The sequence below is a fragment of the Arachis hypogaea genome, chromosome 20 (assembly GCF_003086295.3).
Source record: "Arachis hypogaea cultivar Tifrunner chromosome 20, arahy.Tifrunner.gnm2.J5K5, whole genome shotgun sequence".
Taxonomy (NCBI): Eukaryota; Viridiplantae; Streptophyta; class Magnoliopsida; order Fabales; family Fabaceae; genus Arachis; species Arachis hypogaea.
This window is the reverse complement of record NC_092055.1, coordinates 128,668,796-128,688,488: the sequence shown is the minus strand read 5'-3', so window position 1 is coordinate 128,688,488 and position 19,693 is coordinate 128,668,796. Positions and strand designations below refer to the sequence as shown.

At 32.8% G+C, this 19,693-nt stretch overlaps 1 protein-coding gene across 2 annotated transcripts; it reads left to right on the top strand.

The window, feature by feature from the left end:
* Positions 1–236: 236 nt before the first annotated feature.
* Positions 237–5,393, top strand: LOC112784133 (uncharacterized). 2 transcript variants are annotated; one of them, XM_025827252.3, is made up of 5 exons: positions 237–325; positions 474–534; positions 2,264–2,754; positions 4,542–4,915; positions 5,073–5,393. In XM_025827252.3, the coding sequence occupies exons 1-5, from the start codon at positions 308–310 to the stop codon at positions 5,185–5,187; spliced, it is 1,059 nt and encodes a 352-aa protein (XP_025683037.2). In that variant the 5' UTR covers positions 237–307; the 3' UTR covers positions 5,188–5,393. The 2 variants fall into 2 exon arrangements, with proteins under 2 accessions (XP_025683037.2, XP_072085818.1); XM_072229717.1 differs by having other exon boundaries at positions 4,542–4,890; positions 5,073–5,204.
* The last annotated feature ends 14,300 nt before the right edge of the window (positions 5,394–19,693 follow it).

Sequence of the window (19,693 nt, the reverse complement as noted above, 5' to 3'; positions counted from 1 at the left end):
AAACTATATGATGCACTTAAGGCAACTTATTATTAACTATTACAAAAAATGAACTTTAACATTATGATAAGAATGTAAATGTGGATTAATAGACTAGTAGTAACAATAATAAACAATATAATACAATTACAAGACTAGAATATGTCATTATTTTACCATTATGTCCTCATGCAAAAAAATCTTGGTGAACAAACATAAAGAGTGTGAGTTTTCGTAGTAATGCAAAGTATAACCATAAAGAGAATATTGAAGAGCATGAAACATACGTGAAAGAGAAGATACAAAAAAACATCATCATCATCATTGGATGCAAACTGGCTGTTTGGTATATGTTTTAAATATATTAATTAGATTAGATTATTAGATATTAGATTGAACCGTCCATTTATTGTTTCTCACTTTTATTTTCTTTTATTATTTTTTTCTCTCTCAATTTCTATTAACTCCCTCTATCTTCATTCCCTTCTTCCTAGATAGTAGTAATTGGAGTTGAAAGTGCTGAAGCTGTGAAGCATCATCATATATATAACACAGGTAGTAGCATTTGAATATCCTATTTTTTTTTTTTATTTTTTAGTGTCTCTTTTTATTTTGTGTTTGTTATGAACTTCTTGTGCTTCTTTGTATGTTGTTCATTATTTTAATTTGGTGCCCATAACTTGCATAAAACATTGTTCTTTATTTGGGCTTGTTTATGGATGATTTTACTGGGAAATATCAATTGGCCACAATCTTATTATTGGCTGAATTTCACTTTCTTTTTTCTTTTTTTTTTCTTTTTTTATTGTTAATGTTGGGAAGCCATAATCAAAGAAAGTTTATGGTGGGCTTGTGAATTGTGCAATATGTAGGATCTTCGTTTTTGTTTGAAAATGAAAATAATAAAATAAAATTTGGAAATTTAATGTTTTTTTCCGGATCTATATAGATGGAGTCGAATAAGTAAAATTTGAATTAATAATACAAAAAAAAAAAGAGAGAGAGAGAGAAAATCTCCTTTTCTCTTTCATCAATGACATGATTTTTTTGGTGGAAGAAATAAGCATGATCCACTACCGTCTCAGTTCTGTAACTTATGGTTTTTCTCACCATTCACTTCTAAAACCTGTTTAGTATCCTTCCTTTTTATCTTTTCGAGAAAAACCTAAAACTTACAATTACTTCGAAAGACAACGAGGTTCTTGACAAAAAAAATCTAATCCGATCCTTGACAATTATTTCGAAAGAACAACGAGATTCCTATGCCAAAAATAAGTCAATGTTATTTTTTTTTTGCACATAGGCTTATCAGCCCAAAAAAAAATTAGAGACTGAATTGGGCGTTTTTTTTTTCTTGGAGATCTCGTTATCCTTTCAGATATTTCGAAGTAATTGTCAGAGATCGGGTGAAGTATTCAATCTATCTTTTCCTAAAGTATTCAAATTTGCTTCCTTAAGTTTTTTTTTTGTAACTTCTCACCCTCTCCTCTTGTTATTGTTTAGAATAATAAAAATTTGGAATTTATATATTTTATTTGATGTCAAAGGTCTTAAATTCGTCCTACCAATTTTGATATGATTTTCAAAACAAAGTAAATAGAATTCTAGAACTTACCATATAATTCATGGTATAAAAAAACACATAATTTAATATATAAATATCAAATCAATATAATTTTTTGTCAGTTCCAAACACAATTGTTAGTTTGTTACTGTGCACGGTTCATCACTTTCTAATCCCAAGAGTGAGAAACATAAGAAATCAAATAAGTGGAAGTCATTTGTAGTGCCTTTGAAAATTGTTGATATCTTTTTGGATTACATTGTTTATATTACATTTACATTACACTCTTTAAGTGCGACCATTTTAAATCTTATATAACATCGAATATTTGTGCATTTAACTGTCCACATACATTGAAAGAAACACTAAAATCATACCAGTTAGGAGATGCTACTTTACTTTTTATGTGAAAAAGTGGCACACAGTATTTTTTTTATTTGATAATATATTTTTTATAATTAAAAAATATTTTAAATAATAAAAATATATGAATTTAATTTTAACAATATTCTTTAATGGTTTATTAAAATTGCATAATTACCATAACCGTCGAATGAAATAGGTGTATATATTCAAGTGTAATATCACATTTATATATTATAATTTCTAGTCATGTTACAAATTTGTTGTATTCACTAATTTATAATGCGACAAGATTAGTCGAATTTTTTATAATAAGATTGAATTTGGTGGTTCTTAATTTGTAAACTTAACTTGCAGGATTCATAATCCATTTAGACATCATGCGAAATTTGAAAATCCACAGCAATAGTCAGCCGCATTCATTCATTTATGAGGATCCAAGAATTCAGGAGCAGAGGAAAATTTTGCAGCAGAGAATGTATGGCAATAGATTTGTGATAAGAGAGGTTCCAATACAAGGTTTGTTCAATGGAGAAAAATTTGGTAATAACAATAATGATAATAATGTCATGATGGACTATGATATCCCTGAGTTTGTTGTTTTCATTCAAGAAGATCTTCAACAATTTGTTAAGGACATAGGGGTTGATAGGGTGGTGACCCCAGAACAAGATTATTGTGACTTAGATCATAGTCATCATAATAATGATAATATTTGTCACATCAAAAGTAGAAGTGATCCAAATCTGGTAAGAACTATGAAGAGAATGTCAACAATTTCTGATGGGTCAGAATGTGACTTTAAACACACTTCTACAAAGAAGAGGACATCACAGACACTTGAAGAGGTTAGATTCATCAGTTCTTTATTTTTCTTTATTTATATATTTATTTTGACTTAACTACTGGATTCAGGTGCCTGACGAAATGGTCCTGAAGGATATTTCGACAAAACAGCTCTTGAATTATTTAAAAATACGACAAAAATTATCAATAAATATTAATTTTTTATAAATAACAAAAAAATTTTGAATTTAACAATGACTTATCTATTTGATTCAAATTTTTGTGAAAATATTTGAATAAATATTTAAAAGATATAGAAAAAATTTGGAACAAAATTTGATCTCTAGATTTTTCTTTTTATTTTTTTTAAAAAAAAATTGGTCATTTACAATAATTTTTTTTTAAAATTCACTTGACATAAAATTAATAATTTGTGAGGATGAAATTTTCATTTTTAATGATATTTGCAAAAAATTACATTAAAATATGATCTCTAAAATTTTTTTTAAGAATATATATTTAATATTTAATTCTTTTTTTATATATTTTACAACTTATTTGTCGTTAACATATTTTGAGATTATTTTTGTGAGTCATGTGAAACCTTTACCATTTTAGTAGTTTACTCATTTATTTTTCATTTGATCGGATGACAATTTTCTTGTTAAAATTTTAAAAGCATCGTAAAAAAATATTTGACTAAATTTTTTTGAAAAAATAATATTTCTAATACTTTAAATACATAAAAATGTTAAAAAATTATTATATTAAATTTTCAAAATATAGTAAAATTGAAGGGTATGTAGAGTGAAAACGTATTAAGTTTCTTGCTGTTGGTAAAAAAGAATTATAAAAAAAACACAGTGGCTATAAATATAGCATATCTAACGAATTGATAAAAAGAAAGATCATAAAATTTTAACATAAGAGTATTTATCCCTGAAAACAGAAAAAAAAAAAAAACTGTATAATCCCATCTCTTTTTACTTGGTAAGTTTGTTGTCATTATTGCTAGTCATTTTTACCTTTTGTTAGTCTTTTTCCTTTTCTTTTTTCTATTTTTACCTTTTGTTTTTTTTCTCTTTTTCTTGTTAGTATATATTATTTATTATTATTCTATCATGTGAATTGACTCAATTGAGTAACATTATGACACTCTGAATCTTCATATAGGCTCTTCTTTAGACAGTTGTATACTTTGACTCTAATTTAGTGAACCTTGGTCTCGAAGATTGACCACTTCAAAGTTGGCATAGTTATACTAATTCAGATGTGAGATAGTAATGAATCATGAACCCAAAAATTAAAAAAGAACACTGAAAAAAAAATGTAAAATTAACTCTATACATTTCCAATAAAAAGAATAAAAAGCCTGATAGTGTCAACTTTCAACATAAGCCAAATACTAAATTTAAATAGGTAAACTAAGTTGTAGCTTCTTCCCAAAATTATAATATATGAGTTTAACTAACATGTGTATTTGGTATACAATCAGATTTTTAATAAATACAAAATAAATTAAAAATTTAAATTTTTTATATTTTTAATAAAAAAATTTTAATTTATATTCTTAACATGTACCCTAAAACTAAATCCATAACCTATATGTTGTTAATTACTAACTATTTTTCATGATAATTGTTTTTTATTTTTTAAGTTTACTATAAACCGAAAAAATTGAAAAAATTAAAGAAACAATTATCACAAGGAGGGAATATTGTTTGATTTTTGCGTTAGACTATTCATTTTTCTTCCATTATATTATAAATCTTTAGAAAGTAACCTTAAAATATTGCTACCTCTAAAATTTTTTTAACCATGTTGTTTTTCTCTTTGAAAAATTCGTCAGATTTTCAGAAATGATGCAGAATTCTCAAGACCTTTCAAGAACTGGCAATTGAATTCACAGCTAGGAACAACTGTGAACAAGAATAAGTACAATAACAACAGAGTGAAGTATCCAAATCAGTGTTCTTGTCCATACTTATCACAATTTACAAACACTGCAACCATGCCTCCTCCTATAATAATAGGTTCACAAATTGATGATTTTCCTCATCAAGAGGTTTCTTCACATGCTCCAAGTCCTCTCTCAGTTCCAATATTATCATCATCAACAACAAATTCTGGTTCTGAAGCATCAATGTCGTCAATCAATGCACCTCATCATCATCATCAAACGAATGACAGCATAAGCAGTACACACTCATTTGCATTTCCCATGTAAATATGTTATTTTATTTTAATTTGCATCACTCAAGAAAAATTTGCATGGTTGGTACAAAATAAGATATAAAATATTATTACCAAATAAGATTAAAAAATTAGTTCATTAAAATATTATTGATGAATAGTTTGGTTTGTGAATACAAAATTTCAGATTACCTGCTGAATGGAGTGGAAGCCCAGTGAGAATGGCGGAAGGTGAGAAAAGGAAATCAAGATTTCGCCAATGGTGGAAGATATGTGTGTTTCCTTGCTTCAAATGCTTTTGAACTATAAACAACAAAAGAGGATTATATGATATTATCCATTAGCTATGGATATTTATTTATCTTTTATGATTCTATAATAGTTATAGGTATACATATCATATCAATTCAAATTAACATATAGTCATTAAGAAGATTATATACATTTTTGGTTCATCCTTTATATTTAGACACATTTTATATAAAATATCAAATATTGCTAGTTAAAACTCTGTATTTAGTCTTTAAACTAGTCCAAATCCTTTATTAGTAGCTTTTTTTTTGTTCGATTTTTAATTGTGAGAATAAAAGAAAGGCAGAGAAAAAACAAAGGAAGGAAATAGTGAATAGTTAAAAAGTTTTTAAAGGAAACTATTTTATAGTATGCTTTCTTGTTATTTATAGAAATTAGGAAACTATATAAATGAATAAAATCAAAATGTATTCAATTAAAAAAATTAAATAAATTCACATCATAACAATTATTCATTTTCTTTTTTTTTAATAATTATATAGCGAGTGTATTATTGTAAGTAATGTTCAATTTCATATTACTTTTTATTTATTAAAAGTCAAAATTCTACTGCAGGTTCAACATTAATAAAGCATTATTTGTAATTAATATAACATCTTAGATTATCATAGAGTGAAAATATTTTTATATATTAAAATGAGTTATTAAAATTAATTATTATATAATTTTATATAAGTATATGTGTAGATTAATTTATTTTTAATGTGTATTTTATATATTAATATATATTTTATACTAATAACTAATTTTAGTAATTATTTTTAGTGTGTATATATAGCTTGATGGTTTCTGCGCTTCGGAAAAAATCCTACAATAAAATAAAATTTAGAAACACCTATGTAATAATGTAACGTTTGGAGTTGTTAGTATTAGATAAGCATAAGCATAAACGGTTAGTACTAGGAAGTTAGAAATGATGAATTTGCATTTGTAAAAATGCATATGTATATCAGGAATTCAGGATATAATCTGGAACTAGACAAGACTTGATAATTCGGTTGGTAGTTGGTACAATAAGTTGAGACAACAATTGTTTCTTTAGTTTTGATGGACATCATTCACATGACCACATGAAAATAGGAAGCCGACCACATTGGATGAGAGAACTACCTAAGGTTGTACGGCATAAATTGTCATTTTTAATGATGAATTTTTTTTGGTGACTTAATAATGAATGATTTAAGTGTGAATAATTTTAATAATAAAATGAAAAATAATTAAAATTTTTTATTTTTTTTTATATTTTTAAAAACTAATATATATTTCATTTTTATTTATTTAAATAAAAAATATTTAGAGATAAATTAAGACTCTTAATTATTATTCGAATAAGATATATAAACCAATTCGATACTTCTAAAAAAATTGGATTAGTTAGACAAAACTACGTAAAATGTAATTCATTAAATATTTTTTTTTCTAATGGTTTAGGCATTTCTTTTCAAACTAATCTAACATTTCATCAATATTAAGTTAAGGGTAATTTACATTAATAAATTGAATAGGGTTTAAAATTACGCAGATGTCTTAAGTTAATTTTTGTTACACGCTTATCTTAGAATATTTCTATGTAAATCGAATCAATTAGATTCGATTTAGTTATAATATATAGTAGTAAATCGAATCAACTAAATTCGATTTACTACATATATGCTATAGAAGTAGTAAATCGAATCTACTATATATACATGTAAATCGATTTACTACTTCTGCAGCATGTATATAATAGAATAAATGATTATTTGTACCCATAGAAGATGAAAATGCTGACAGATGTACTCACACTAGATCAAAACTAAACTTGTACCCACACAAGATGCCCTCCGTGTGACAAAAATAGCCTATCTTGGATCTACACTTGGTTCATGGTTATCCGACCCTACATGGCTCTCCAACACTCCAAAAGCCCTATCTACGTGGAAGTGAACGTTTGTATATGAAGGTAGAAAGGGCCTTACACATCAAATCAAAACCCTAGCAACTTATCTTCCCCAATTCGAACCATACCCCTGAAATCAAATATTGTTAAAATTCAAGTGCACCAACGGTCAGAAAGAATTATCTCGTAACCCCTAGAATGTCTTTGCGCAGAAATAACTCTGCTACAAATGATTGAAGTCGCAACAGTTCTGCAAGTTCGAAGAAGATGAAGGAGAAGAAGCTCGACGACAGATGTTTCTATGGGAGGGAGGTTGCGTTGATGGAGTCTGGCACGATTATGAATCCTAATAAATGGTTCATCAGATGTCCTCTATGGGCGGTAAAGGCCAAACGCTGTTGTTGTTGAGGTGAGAAATTTATTTTTGAATTTTAGTTGACATTTGGGTGCGTTTTTTTTTGTTTTTTCAGACAAGAGACTGCAAATACTTTGTTTTGGTGGATGAACTCGAAGAAGGATGGGAGGGCCTAACAAGATGTTTAGCAAGAGAAAGTCGAAGCATTCTTATGCAAGGCATGATGATGGATTGACTGTCACTGCAATGGGAAAAAATCAGCAAGCATCCTCAATGATGGCTAGGAAGATAGACAAATTTAGGGTTGAAATTAGGGGTAAAATTAGGGTTATTAGAGTGTTTCTTTCAACCGTTGTGTTGGGGGTAGCGTTTTGTTTATTCTGTGAGTTGTATTTGGTGATGAAATTATAAGATATGTAAAATTGGGGATCTTTGTTCATGATAGTGAAGAAAGTTCCTGATATTGGCATGATATGTTGTGTTCCTTACATTGTTCTGGTTTTTTCAATTTCTAATACATTGACGTAGATACGCATGCTTTGAACTTGTTGCTGCCATTTGAAATGATTTTGATAATGTTTATCTGTAGACAATACCATTGAAAATGGACATGAATCTCTTTTTTCTTCTTAAGGATCCAATAATAAGCTGAATCCGTAACATAGTAACCTAATGGTTTTGGTTTTTAATATATGAGTTTGTTCCAAATTCAGAACAAGGTGCTGTTACAAGAGTGATAAAATTAACAATAAGTTGAAAAACACTTATATACATAGATGCTGCAGGTTCTAATGATTGTCACGTAAGCCAAAGAAGGCAAGTATTGGCAACTCAAATCACACCCTCAAAACCAGCATAACTAAGTCTACACTTAGACAGACCATGAAAATGCATAACAAATTACAAGAGTTATGTATTTCTCTAAAGTATACCAAAAACAACAAAAAGCAACCATAACTAGTTTACAAAATTGGGGTCGAGTTACTGCTCCCGCTTGAGATACCATTTTTTCCTCCGCTTGATGCACCTATCCTGCCTCGACCTCTACTTTGACCTCTCCCTCTAACAGTTGTGCCTCGACCTCTAGCAATTGGAGTTACAACACTAGGTATGGTCATGAACTGAATGAACCGTGTGCTTGTCTCTGCACTAGCACCTTGTAGTGGATGAGGTGTAGTTTGAGAGTTGTGTGTGGAAGGAGTTGTAGTTGGAAGATTGACAGATGGTGTGCTTGGCTGCAGTATTTGTCTAGTTGGAGGAGGTCGCCTAATACTTCTCCTTTTAACTTGTTTTTTAGTTGTTGCATTGTTTGTTGGAGGTTGTGGTTGTGTATTTGGTGGCGGTGGCATGGGTTGAGGCTGCTGCATTCTAAAGATCAAACAATTCATATGAGTGACAAGCTATACAAGGCAGATTAACGAGTTGAATAATGCAATGCACTTGTGCAGCGTGGGGTGTTGCAGTTCTATTTCCCTCTTCAGTTGCCTCTTGTTCAGCTTCTGCAGCTTCTAATGTCTCCTCCCAATACATTTCAGCCAGCATATCCTCATCCTCATCATTTACAGGCACTTGTGATGCAGAATTACCTTCACCAATTGCTTCATTTCTCTTCTTACAACTTCTCTTATTGTGACCAGCCTAAGAAAAAAAGTAGTCATCGTAAATTCAACATGAATCACAGGAATCAATAATTATAGAATTCAAATAATTTCACCTAGAATTAGACTTACATACCTAGAGGCAGTATTTGCAGATAACAGTTCCAATCCTCCTCTTTATTCTATGAGGGTCACTCTTCTCTTTAAGGCCATCATTTCTCTTGTCTCTCTTGGTTGTAGGTCTTCCAATTGATTTTCTGTACCATGGTGGCAGAATGGAGAGGGTGTCAAGGTGCTCCCAGAACTCCTAGCTTGGAACTGGACGATTGAAGTCTGACATGCTACATTGTATGCATCCATGATAAGCCAGTTGTGTGCATACTCTTCGGGTCTTCTGTTATGGTAAGCCGAAGCAGCACAGGCATGTCTACATGGTAGCCCAGTGAGTTGCCAAAGTTGACAACTACATGTACCTTTGCCAAGATCCACACTCACCTTCATCGGCAGACATTGCACCTAATACACATTCTCCGCGTCATCTCCGGTAGGCAGAGGCCTCCATTTGTTGCTCTCTCGCTTCTCCTTTTCTAATCTACTCTGTTAGGTTGGTGCTAACCCTCCGCTGTACCCAACCAAAATTTTTTTATTCCTTGCCATAATCCACATTACGTAGCACCTCACTTCCTCTAACATGGTAATTATCGGTTTCCCCCTCATCTTCTTCACCTTGGCATTAAACACCTCGCAGTTGTTGTTTGTGTAGTTGTCCATCTTAGGGTATTCACTAAAGTGAGCTCTACTCCATTGTTTTGGACTAATCTTTTCTAAGTATTCCCAATTCCTAGCATTGATCTATTTTAGTCTATCCATGGCAGCATTGAAGTCTTGTGTTGTGGTTGCCTTAGCACAAGACCACATACACATTTTCAACTGCAAGTCACTCCATTTCTTATGAAAGTTTTGCCATATATGCATGGCACAGAATCTGTGGTTGGCATTTGGGTACATTTCTTTCACGGCAGGTATTAACCCGTGTAGGTATACAGTAAAGTAAACAACTATCAACATTTGATATTCAAATGGAAAATATTGCTCAATTTATGACATTCAAAGCAATTTTGTACCTAAACCAAATTTCAATAATCCACTTTCAGTGAGATTCTAAAACAGAATTCAATAATTATCTAGTAATTTTGTGCCTAAACCATATTTCAATAATCCACTTTCAATGAGATTCTAAAACAGAATTCAAATTAGACAGAGAATCAAATTGTCTAAAACATAATTCATAACCAAATTAAGTCCCAATAACAGATTCCACCTACACATGAATCAATTGTCTATATCAGATTAAGTCCTATAATCATATATTCCAATTAGACATACATCATCATAACAATTTCAATTAGACAGAGAAGGTATTAACTTGCCATAACAGACTTAACAAGTAATCAAAACAAGTACCTTCTGCATATCTGACATGAAGTTAAACCCGTTTACCTAAAAATCTCCCACATCCTCTTGAAGTATCTCTAAAAACAACTTCCAACTATCCTTGTTTTCTGATTCTATAATTACATAGGCAATAGGATAGATATGATTATTTGCATCCTGTCCTATAGCTGTCAATAGCTGACCCCTGTAATACCCTCTAAGGAAGGTCCCATCCAACCCTATCAAAGGTCTTATCCTCTCCTCTAACTCATTGATAAACCCATATTTTATGATATATTTTGTGCTCAATTTAGGTGATTTATTCAATCCTTCACTCACTTATTCATGTAAATTGCATGGTTTTACTTTTCCTTCCTTATTATGTAATATATGTGAAAAACATGTTCCCTATGCTTAAAAATAATTATTTCAATTACCCTTTATTACCATTCGATGCCGTGATTTGTGTGTTGAGTAGTTTCAGATCTTCTAAGGCAGGAATGACTTAAAGGATGGAAAGGAAACATACAAAAATGGAAGGAAAGCACAAAATGGAGTTTTTGAAGAAACTGGCAGCAACGCGAACGCGTGACTAAAGCGGATGCGCGCCATGCGCAGAACATAGATGACGCGATCGCGTGACCCACGCGGACGCGTGACAGACGCCACGCACCAGAAATTACAGAAAATGCTCCCAGTGATTTCTGAATTCCTTTTTGGCCCAGATCCAAGTCCAGAAGGCACATATTAGAGGTTATAAAGTGGGAAAATGCATATATTCATAAGAAGGTCTTGAATTAATTACTTTTCATAGTTTAGATGTATTTTTTAGAGAGAGAGGTTCTATCCTCTCTCTTAGGTTTTAAGATTAGGATTTCTTATTATTTCAATTTAGTATTCCGACTCTTTATCAGGTTCAATATTCCTTTTACTTTATATTTCTCTTTTACTTTCAGATACTTTAATGCTTTCCTTTAATTACTTTTGTTGCCAAATTGGCTTATGAACCATTCATGTTTAGATTTGATTTTCTATTTAATACAATTTGAGGTATTTCAGAATTATGATTGCTTTGTTTTATTTATATTAATAATTTAGATTTTCCCCCTTTTTGGCTTTGGTTGATTAATTGGTAACTCTTGAGTTGTCAAACTCATCGTGATTGATAATTGTTATCTTTGCTGATTGATTTAAATGCCTATAACTCTAATCTCTCCTTAGGAATTGACTAGGACTTTAGGTGTTAAATTGATTTACCCACTCGACTTACCTTCATAGTTAGAGGTTGACTTAGTGGAGAGCAAATATAATTCTCATCACCATTGATAAGGATAACTAGGACAGGACTTCTGATTTTCATATCTTGCTAAGAGTTTATTTACATTTATTTATTTATTTTATTTGTCATTTAAATTACTTGTTCCTCACCTTTCAAAACCCCAATTTACAAAACTCATAACCAATAATAAGAACACCTCCCTACAGTTACTTGAGAAGATGACCCGAGGTTTAAATACTTCGGTTATCAATTTATTTAGGGGTTTGTTACTTGTGACAACCAAAACGTTTGCAAGAAAGGACTTTTGTTGGGTTAGAAGCTATACCTGCAACGAGGATTTATCTACGAATTTCTAGACCACGCAAAAGTTCTCTCTTCAAAATAGCACCGTTGTCGGGGATTTGCAAATGTGTGCCTTATTATTGGTTATTGTAAATATTTTTCTTTTATTTGTTTATTTGTTTTTGTTTTTCCCTTTTTATTTTTATTAGCCACTATGAATTCTCACCCCTCTCGCTTTGAGTTTGGTTCTAATATTGTTGAAGGAAACGGAAGTTATAGCAGGAACATGCATCAAGGTCAGAGCAATCAAAGATGGATGGAGCCAAGAGGATCTGATCAACCCTTTAGGCAACAACACCCTCCAAGATATCATGGACGAGGACCACTATACAATGCATACCAAGCTAATAGATATGGTGGACAACCTTGTAACTACCAACAAACCCCACCCTGTGCTTATAGACCATCCTTTCAACGCAAATTTGAACCACCACACTCACAAGTTTCTTTTCACCATTCACCACCGTATGATCCTTATTTACCACAATCCCAATCCAATTACTCCCAAGAACCACCACATTCTTATTTTGAACCCTCTCCCCCAACCAATGAAACCTTACACCCACCCCAACCTCTAGTGAATGAAAAACTTCGTGTTCTTCTTCAAGGGCAAGCAAAGATAGAAAAGGGCGTACTGAAACTCACTACTGTCGTAACTAAGGTAGTAAATTTAATAGCTTCCCAACATCTGAGAACTCAAGGTACTCCCATGGCTGCATGTGGAGAATCAAAAGAAGAGCGTAGCATGAAGGAGACACTAGAGACCTCGGTGGACAATGAGGAGCATGGATTTGTACTGGAACGAGTAGAGGAAGCCATGATAGTTGTAGAAGAGGAAGTGGTTGAAGATTTAGGAGATGTTGAACCTCCATGGGAATCAAGAACCGTAAAGGATTCCGCTGAGAAGTCCGAAATTGATGATCTGATCCGGCGGCGACATCCCCTCCGAGCCTGACACCCCTTCTGATACATCTGAGGTGGAGGAGGACGACCACGAGGAGAAGACACCTACCCAGGCTGCACAGGCAGGACCAGAGCAGGCTGCGCCACAACAGGAGGTGCCACACCAGATACAGGCCGCAGATCTATAGATTCCTATCCAGTCAGAGCCTCCACTGCAGCAGATAGATCCTCCTACCCTTATCCAGTCTGCAGATCCTCAGGCCACCACCGAGACTCCAGTAGCCCATCCTTCCAGTGATGACACTCCTTCACACCCAGCTTGAGTGAGCATCGAGGACGATGCTTTATTTTAAGTGTGGGGAGGTCGCCATCCCTGGCGTATTTCTTTTTGGTGAACCACTACAGACTCTTTCTATCTTATTTTGTTTATTTTTCTATATTTTTATCTTTATTTTTACTTTTCAGTACTTACACACTGTTCTTTTGCTGTATTTTTACTTTATTTCTGTATTTTGCACTTTATTTCATATTTTAGCCATTTAGTTTAGTTTGCAATTCTAAACTTATTAGTTATAGAATATGTGGATTAATTAGTATAGTTTACCCTTTTAACATAGTTTGGTTTAAATTGAAAATAAAAAGAAAGTAAACTAGAGACTTTAACATAATCAAAAACAATCCACACACCTTGTATATAGAGCATAACATGTTAGTTAGTTAACAACATTTCATCAAGGAGGAACACTAAAAATTTAAAGCCACCCAAAAAAATTTTTTTACATTGAGAATAATGGGAACTCTTAATTTCTACTTGCATGACATATATAACTGATATACGATTTTTGAGCTAGAGAACACACAGCCTGTGAGTTTTGAGCTTAATTGTATGGTTACATTCAAACCATAATTTTTATTCCTGTGTGTTTTGCCCTTCTTTTTTATTCTAGTGTTCTTTACTTTGTTTTAATCTATATGTCCAATTATAGAGTATAAATACATACTAAGAGATGATTGAGGCCATCATTTGAATTTTCCTCACTTATCCCAAAATTAGCCTACCTTTTACATCACCCTTGTTAGCCCCCCTTGAGCTTTTTAATCCCCTCTTGTTTTATAAACCACATTACTATCCTTAAGCAAAAAAATAAAATAAAAATCCCAAGTTGAATCCTTGGTTAGCTTAAGATAGAAATTGTGTATTGTTTAAGTGTGGGGAACTTTGTGGGAACATGGATGATAGAAACAAAGGTAGAAAGTTAAAAAGAATAAAGATGTTTCAAAATAAAAAATTTGGGAAGCATTCTTATGTAAAATCAAAACAATTGAATGACCATGTGCATTAAAAAAAATTTATTTTCGGTATTTAATTAAGGGGATACAAAAAAAATTCCCCAATTGCAAAATAAAGAGAATCAATGCACATGGGATAAAATTAAAGTCAATGCACGAGCTTGCAATACAAAGTGAGAAAAGTTGGGCAAATAGGTTAAGAAACTTTGAATTACAAAATATGTATGTTAGGTGAGATCTTAGACTAATCAAGGATTCACTTATTAGCTCACTTAGCCTTATACATATACCCTTACCTTTACCTTGGCCTCATTACAACCTTGAAAAAGACCTCATGATTTTTGTATGCCTATATTCTATAATTGTTGATTGGTTAGATGAAGAACAAAGTTATAGAAAGTAAGGATAAAAAGAAGAATAGAGTGATTAACCCAATAAACACTGAGTGACTAGAGAGTAAACATAAAATCCAGTGAGGGTTCAATAGCTCATCACCGTATATCTCTGCTTAAATTATTAATTGTCTTGCAAGTTTGAAAAATATTTTTACCCATCTCAATTGTAAAAGTGTTTTAACATTATCTAGGGTTTGGCTATGCATATATGATTCCTTGAGAATGTGAATTAATTTAACTACATATAAGTTTTATATACAAGTGAATAACAATTAGAATTGCATGATTCATTTAGGTAGTTGCATTTAGGATAGATTGCATTGCATGAGATTCCACCACTTTAACCTTACCTTACTCTTTATCTTGGACTTAGCATGAGGACAAGCTATTGTTTAAGTGTGGGGAGGTTGATAAACCCATATTTTATGATATATTTTGTGCTCAATTTAGGTGATTTATTCAATCCCTCACTCACTTATTCATGTAAATTGCATGGTTTTACTTTCCCTTCCTTATTATGTAACATATGTGAAAAACATGTTTCCTATGCTTAAAAATAATTATTTCAATTACCCTTTATTACCATTCGATGCCGTGATTTGTGTGTTGAGTAGTTTCAGATCTTCTAAGGCAGGAATGACTTAAAGGATGGAAAGGAAACATACAAAAATGAAAGGAAAGCACAAAATGGAGTTTTTGAAGAAACTGGCAGCGACGCGAACGCATGGATGACGCGGTCGCATGGCCAGCGCGAAAAGGCAGCGACGCGAACGCGTGACCGAAGCGAACGCGTGACAAGAAAAACTCCAGATAACGCGATCGCGTAACCCACGCGGACGCGTGACAGACGCCACGCACCAGAAATTACAAAAAACGCTCCCAGCGATTTCTGAATTCCTTTTTGGCCCAGATCCAAGTCCAGAAGGCACAGATTAGAGGTTATAAAGTGGAGAAATGCATCCATTCATAAGAAGGTCTTGAATTAATTACTTTTCATAGTTTAGATGTAGTTTTTAGAGAGAGAGGTTCTCTCCTCTCTCTCTTAGGTTTTAAGATTAGGATTTCTTATTATTTCAATTTAGTATTCCGACTCTTTATCAGGTTCAATATTCCTTTTACTTTATATTTCTCTTTTACTTTCAGATACTTTAATGCTTTCCTTTAATTACTTTTGTTGCCAAATTGGCTTATGAACCATTCATGTTTAGATTTGATTTTCTATTTAATATAATTTGAGGTATTTCAGAATTATGATTGCTTTCCTTTATTTATATTAATAATTTAGATTTTCCCCTTTTTGGCTTTGTTTGATTAATTGGTAACTCTTGAGTTGTCAAACTCATCGTGATTGATAATTGTTATCTTTGCTAATTGATTTAAATCCCTATAACTTTAATCTCTCTTTAGGAATTGACTAGGACTTTAGGTGTTAAATTGATTTACCCACTCGACTTACCTTCATAGTTAGAGGTTGACTTAGTGGAGAGCAAAATATAATTCTCATCACCATTGATAAGGATAACTAGGACAGGACTTCTGATTTTCATACCTTGCCAAGAGTTTATTTACATTTATTTATTTATTTTATTTGTCATTTAAATTACTTGTTCCTCCCCTTTCAAAACCCCCAATTTACAAAACTCATAACCAATAATAAGAACACCTCCCTGCAGTTCCTTGAGAAGACGACCCGAGGTTTAAATACTTCGGTTATCAATTTATTTAGGGGTTTGTTACTTGTGACAAGCAAAACGTTTGCAAGAAAGGACTTTTGTCGGGTTAGAAGCTATACCTGCAACGAGGATTTATCTGCGAATTTCTAGACCACGAAAAGTTCTCTCTTCACTCATCTATAACCCATTTTCCGTTTGCTGACTTACAATGATTGTCTCTACTGCAGGTGTGTTCGTTTACAAAGGTCTTTACCTGATAACTTGCTCGAAATGTTCTCTTGGCACAATATATTTGCCAAGGACAGTCCTCATCGTAGCATATAGTCTTGGATCTGGTGGAATCACAATGATCAAAGAATATGCTTCTTTCAATGTTTATATTGAACTTCTGGACTTCTTTCCTAAACTGGTTGAGAGTTTCGAACTCCATACCCAACTCCAACCGCACCTGGCTAACAGGGGCATCGGCATTACTCTGAGGAAAAATTGAAGTGTCGTCAGTATCTTCATCACTTGCTATGCTATGCAAGTCCTCTTACTCATAGCAATGATATCCAGCATTGCCGTCAGAAAAATCCTCCTTGTCAACCGGTACATAGAAAGTTGGAGGCTTGTCCGGGTCAGGGTTCAGGATGAAGGATTGTCTTGTAGGGGGAGGCCTTTTTATTGACCTTCTCTTGTTAATCTTTGGCCATCCCTCAACCTCATCTGAAGGATTGGTTTGATTATTTTATGGAGTCCTATTGGAGTCAGAGGGTGGGACTGAGTCAGGGATTGATTGTAAAAGTGGATTTTTATACGGATGTGGGATGTATTGGGTTTGTTGTTCAGGTGCAATAGGCTTAGAGACATTGTCTTCAGAGGGGGGAACTGGGTTTAAACCATCAGTATGTATTAGTTGCTGGTCATGCTCAATAGGTGGCTGAGAAGATTGGGACTGAGTTGATGGTGGCTCATCCGATAGGACAGGTATTAGGGGAGGCTGAGAAATCTGTCTTGCATAAAGGGATGATGAATGTGGTGGATCTCCTAAGTGTTGGGGCAGTCTGACACTATCCTCATTCTGGACCTCAACCTCAGCTTGATTATTGTCTTCATGGGCCTCTTCTCTGGGCTGGGCCTCACCCCTTTCTTGGGACTCCTTCACAACTTGGACATGCCCTACTATTTCAGTATCATAATCATCTTCCACTACTATCCATCTTCTTCTTAGACTCTTCTTTGGAGTTGGAACCCTTTTAGTACAGCTCTTTATTCTCATCTTTCATGGAGTCACATTCTTCTCCTCAACTAGCATAGGCTGATCCACCGGAAGCTCAGTATAGACATTAATTTTGTTACCATTCCTCACGATTGCCTCAGACATTTTAACTATGTCCATATCAGCCCTTAGTAACCTCAACCCATCATCAAGCTCCTTCCCAAGTTCTAGCCAGTAAAAGTCAGCAATGGACGTATATCCAATGTCCTTCAGCAAATCAGATATGAAAAAACCATTCAGAGTATCAACGTTAACCCTCTCAATCTCTATTACTTCTCCACCAATGTAACTAACCTTCCCACGTGGCCCTCTCTCAAAATGTCCTCTATGATTAATGGACATAGTTATATGGATGATGATCATTCCTGGAAATAAAATTAAATAATACAATCAAAGAAAATATTTTCTGTAACTGTAACTAACACAAACCCTCAACCAACTATTCTAACAACTCTCAAACACATAAAATTAATCACAAGATTTGATAAGATTTCAAAATCTGTCTAACTAGTGACAATGACATATGAAATTTTTCAACAATTACAAAGACGTACCTCTGTTCTTCACGAATGAAAGGGAGTGACGTCTTTGCTCTCCCCGAGGAAATGCCTGGTATGAGGCTCTCCTCGCTAATCTATGCACGATGAGAGTATTATGTGTTGGTGGTGATCGATTGGGGGTGCTCCGGTCGTCTTCTCCGATTTGGGCATGGAGCCACGATGAATCTCTGCTAGGGCACAGAAGAATCTCCTGCGAAATGTGCTTCTTTTTCCAAACCCTTAGTGAAAACAAACGTTCACTTCCACGTAAATAGGGCTTTTGGAGGGTTGGAGAGTTACATAGGATCGGATAACCACGATTCAAGTGCAGATCCAAGACAGGCTACTTTTGTGGCATCTTGCGTGGGTATAAGTTTAGTTTCGATCTAGTGTGGGTACATATGTCAGCATTTTCATCTTCCATGGGTCCAAATGGTCATTTATTCTATATAATAAATTGAAACATTTCTTACTTTTAACTTAATTGTTTATTTAATTTTAAATAAATGTCAATAAAAAATATCTCCAATTTGAATTCAAATAAAATATCAAAAAAATCAAAACTAATAAACATAGAAATTCAATTTTTGTGTTTTAGTTCAAATTTCAGAAAATCTACATTTTTACAAACTTGTGAATTTAAAACGGAATAATAAACGATTTCTAAAGATTTATTAAAAATCATTCTTTGATTCATTAGCATCTAAAAAATTATTACCGAGACTTTATTTGATGTTAAAAAAATTAATATAGAATATAACCTTCCAAAATAGCATAGGAGTTAAAATTTGAATTTTTTTTAAAATCAGAAATAACGAATAGTTATACAATATAAAATAACCAACTATATTTATATAATGTATAATTTAATTTGACAAATAATTAAAATATTATATCAATTAAATTATCATTTAATTTATGAAATTAAGTGTAAAACTTATGCTTTTGACAACATACTCTGAAAAATTCAAGTTTAAATTAGAAGTAACGTATCAAAACATAAATTTTAAAGTTAATATCCAAATGTCAATAACCTGTATAAATAGTAAATAGAATCAATTATATATACACTGTAGAAGTAGTAAATTAAATTAAATTCGATTTACTATTTCAATACTTCTATAGCATATATATATAATAAACCGAATATATTTTATTCGATTTACTACTATTATAGCTAAATCAAATCTTTCAAGTTTGATCATACAAGTCTACACAGACAGTATAGTATTGTATGGTTCTGGCCTCTGAGGCTGAGGCCCAAACATTGTCGATGATGGTCCTGATCCATCATCATCCATGGCACTATGTCACATTCAAGGGACATTATGTCATCATCATCATCATCCACCTTACCCACCAGGACCATTACATTACACATGGTGACTCTCTTCAACTCCTCCCGAGTCCTGACTCAGCTCCGCGTGTCATGATTTGAACTTAACCACTTTTGGGGAATGGAATTTGAACCCGTAACCATAAGCGGGACTCATGAAGTGGCCAAGTCTAAATTTTTGAGATCACTCCATACATTTTCAAAACACAAAA

Bases quoted from the DNA above. Each gene is read 5' to 3' on its own strand.
- LOC112784133 (XM_025827252.3), top strand. The intron at 535-2,263 runs GTAGTAGCATTT...CTTAACTTGCAG, and splicing joins TCATCATATATATAACACAG to GATTCATAATCCATTTAGAC. The intron at 2,755-4,541 runs GTTAGATTCATC...AAAATTCGTCAG, and splicing joins CATCACAGACACTTGAAGAG to ATTTTCAGAAATGATGCAGA.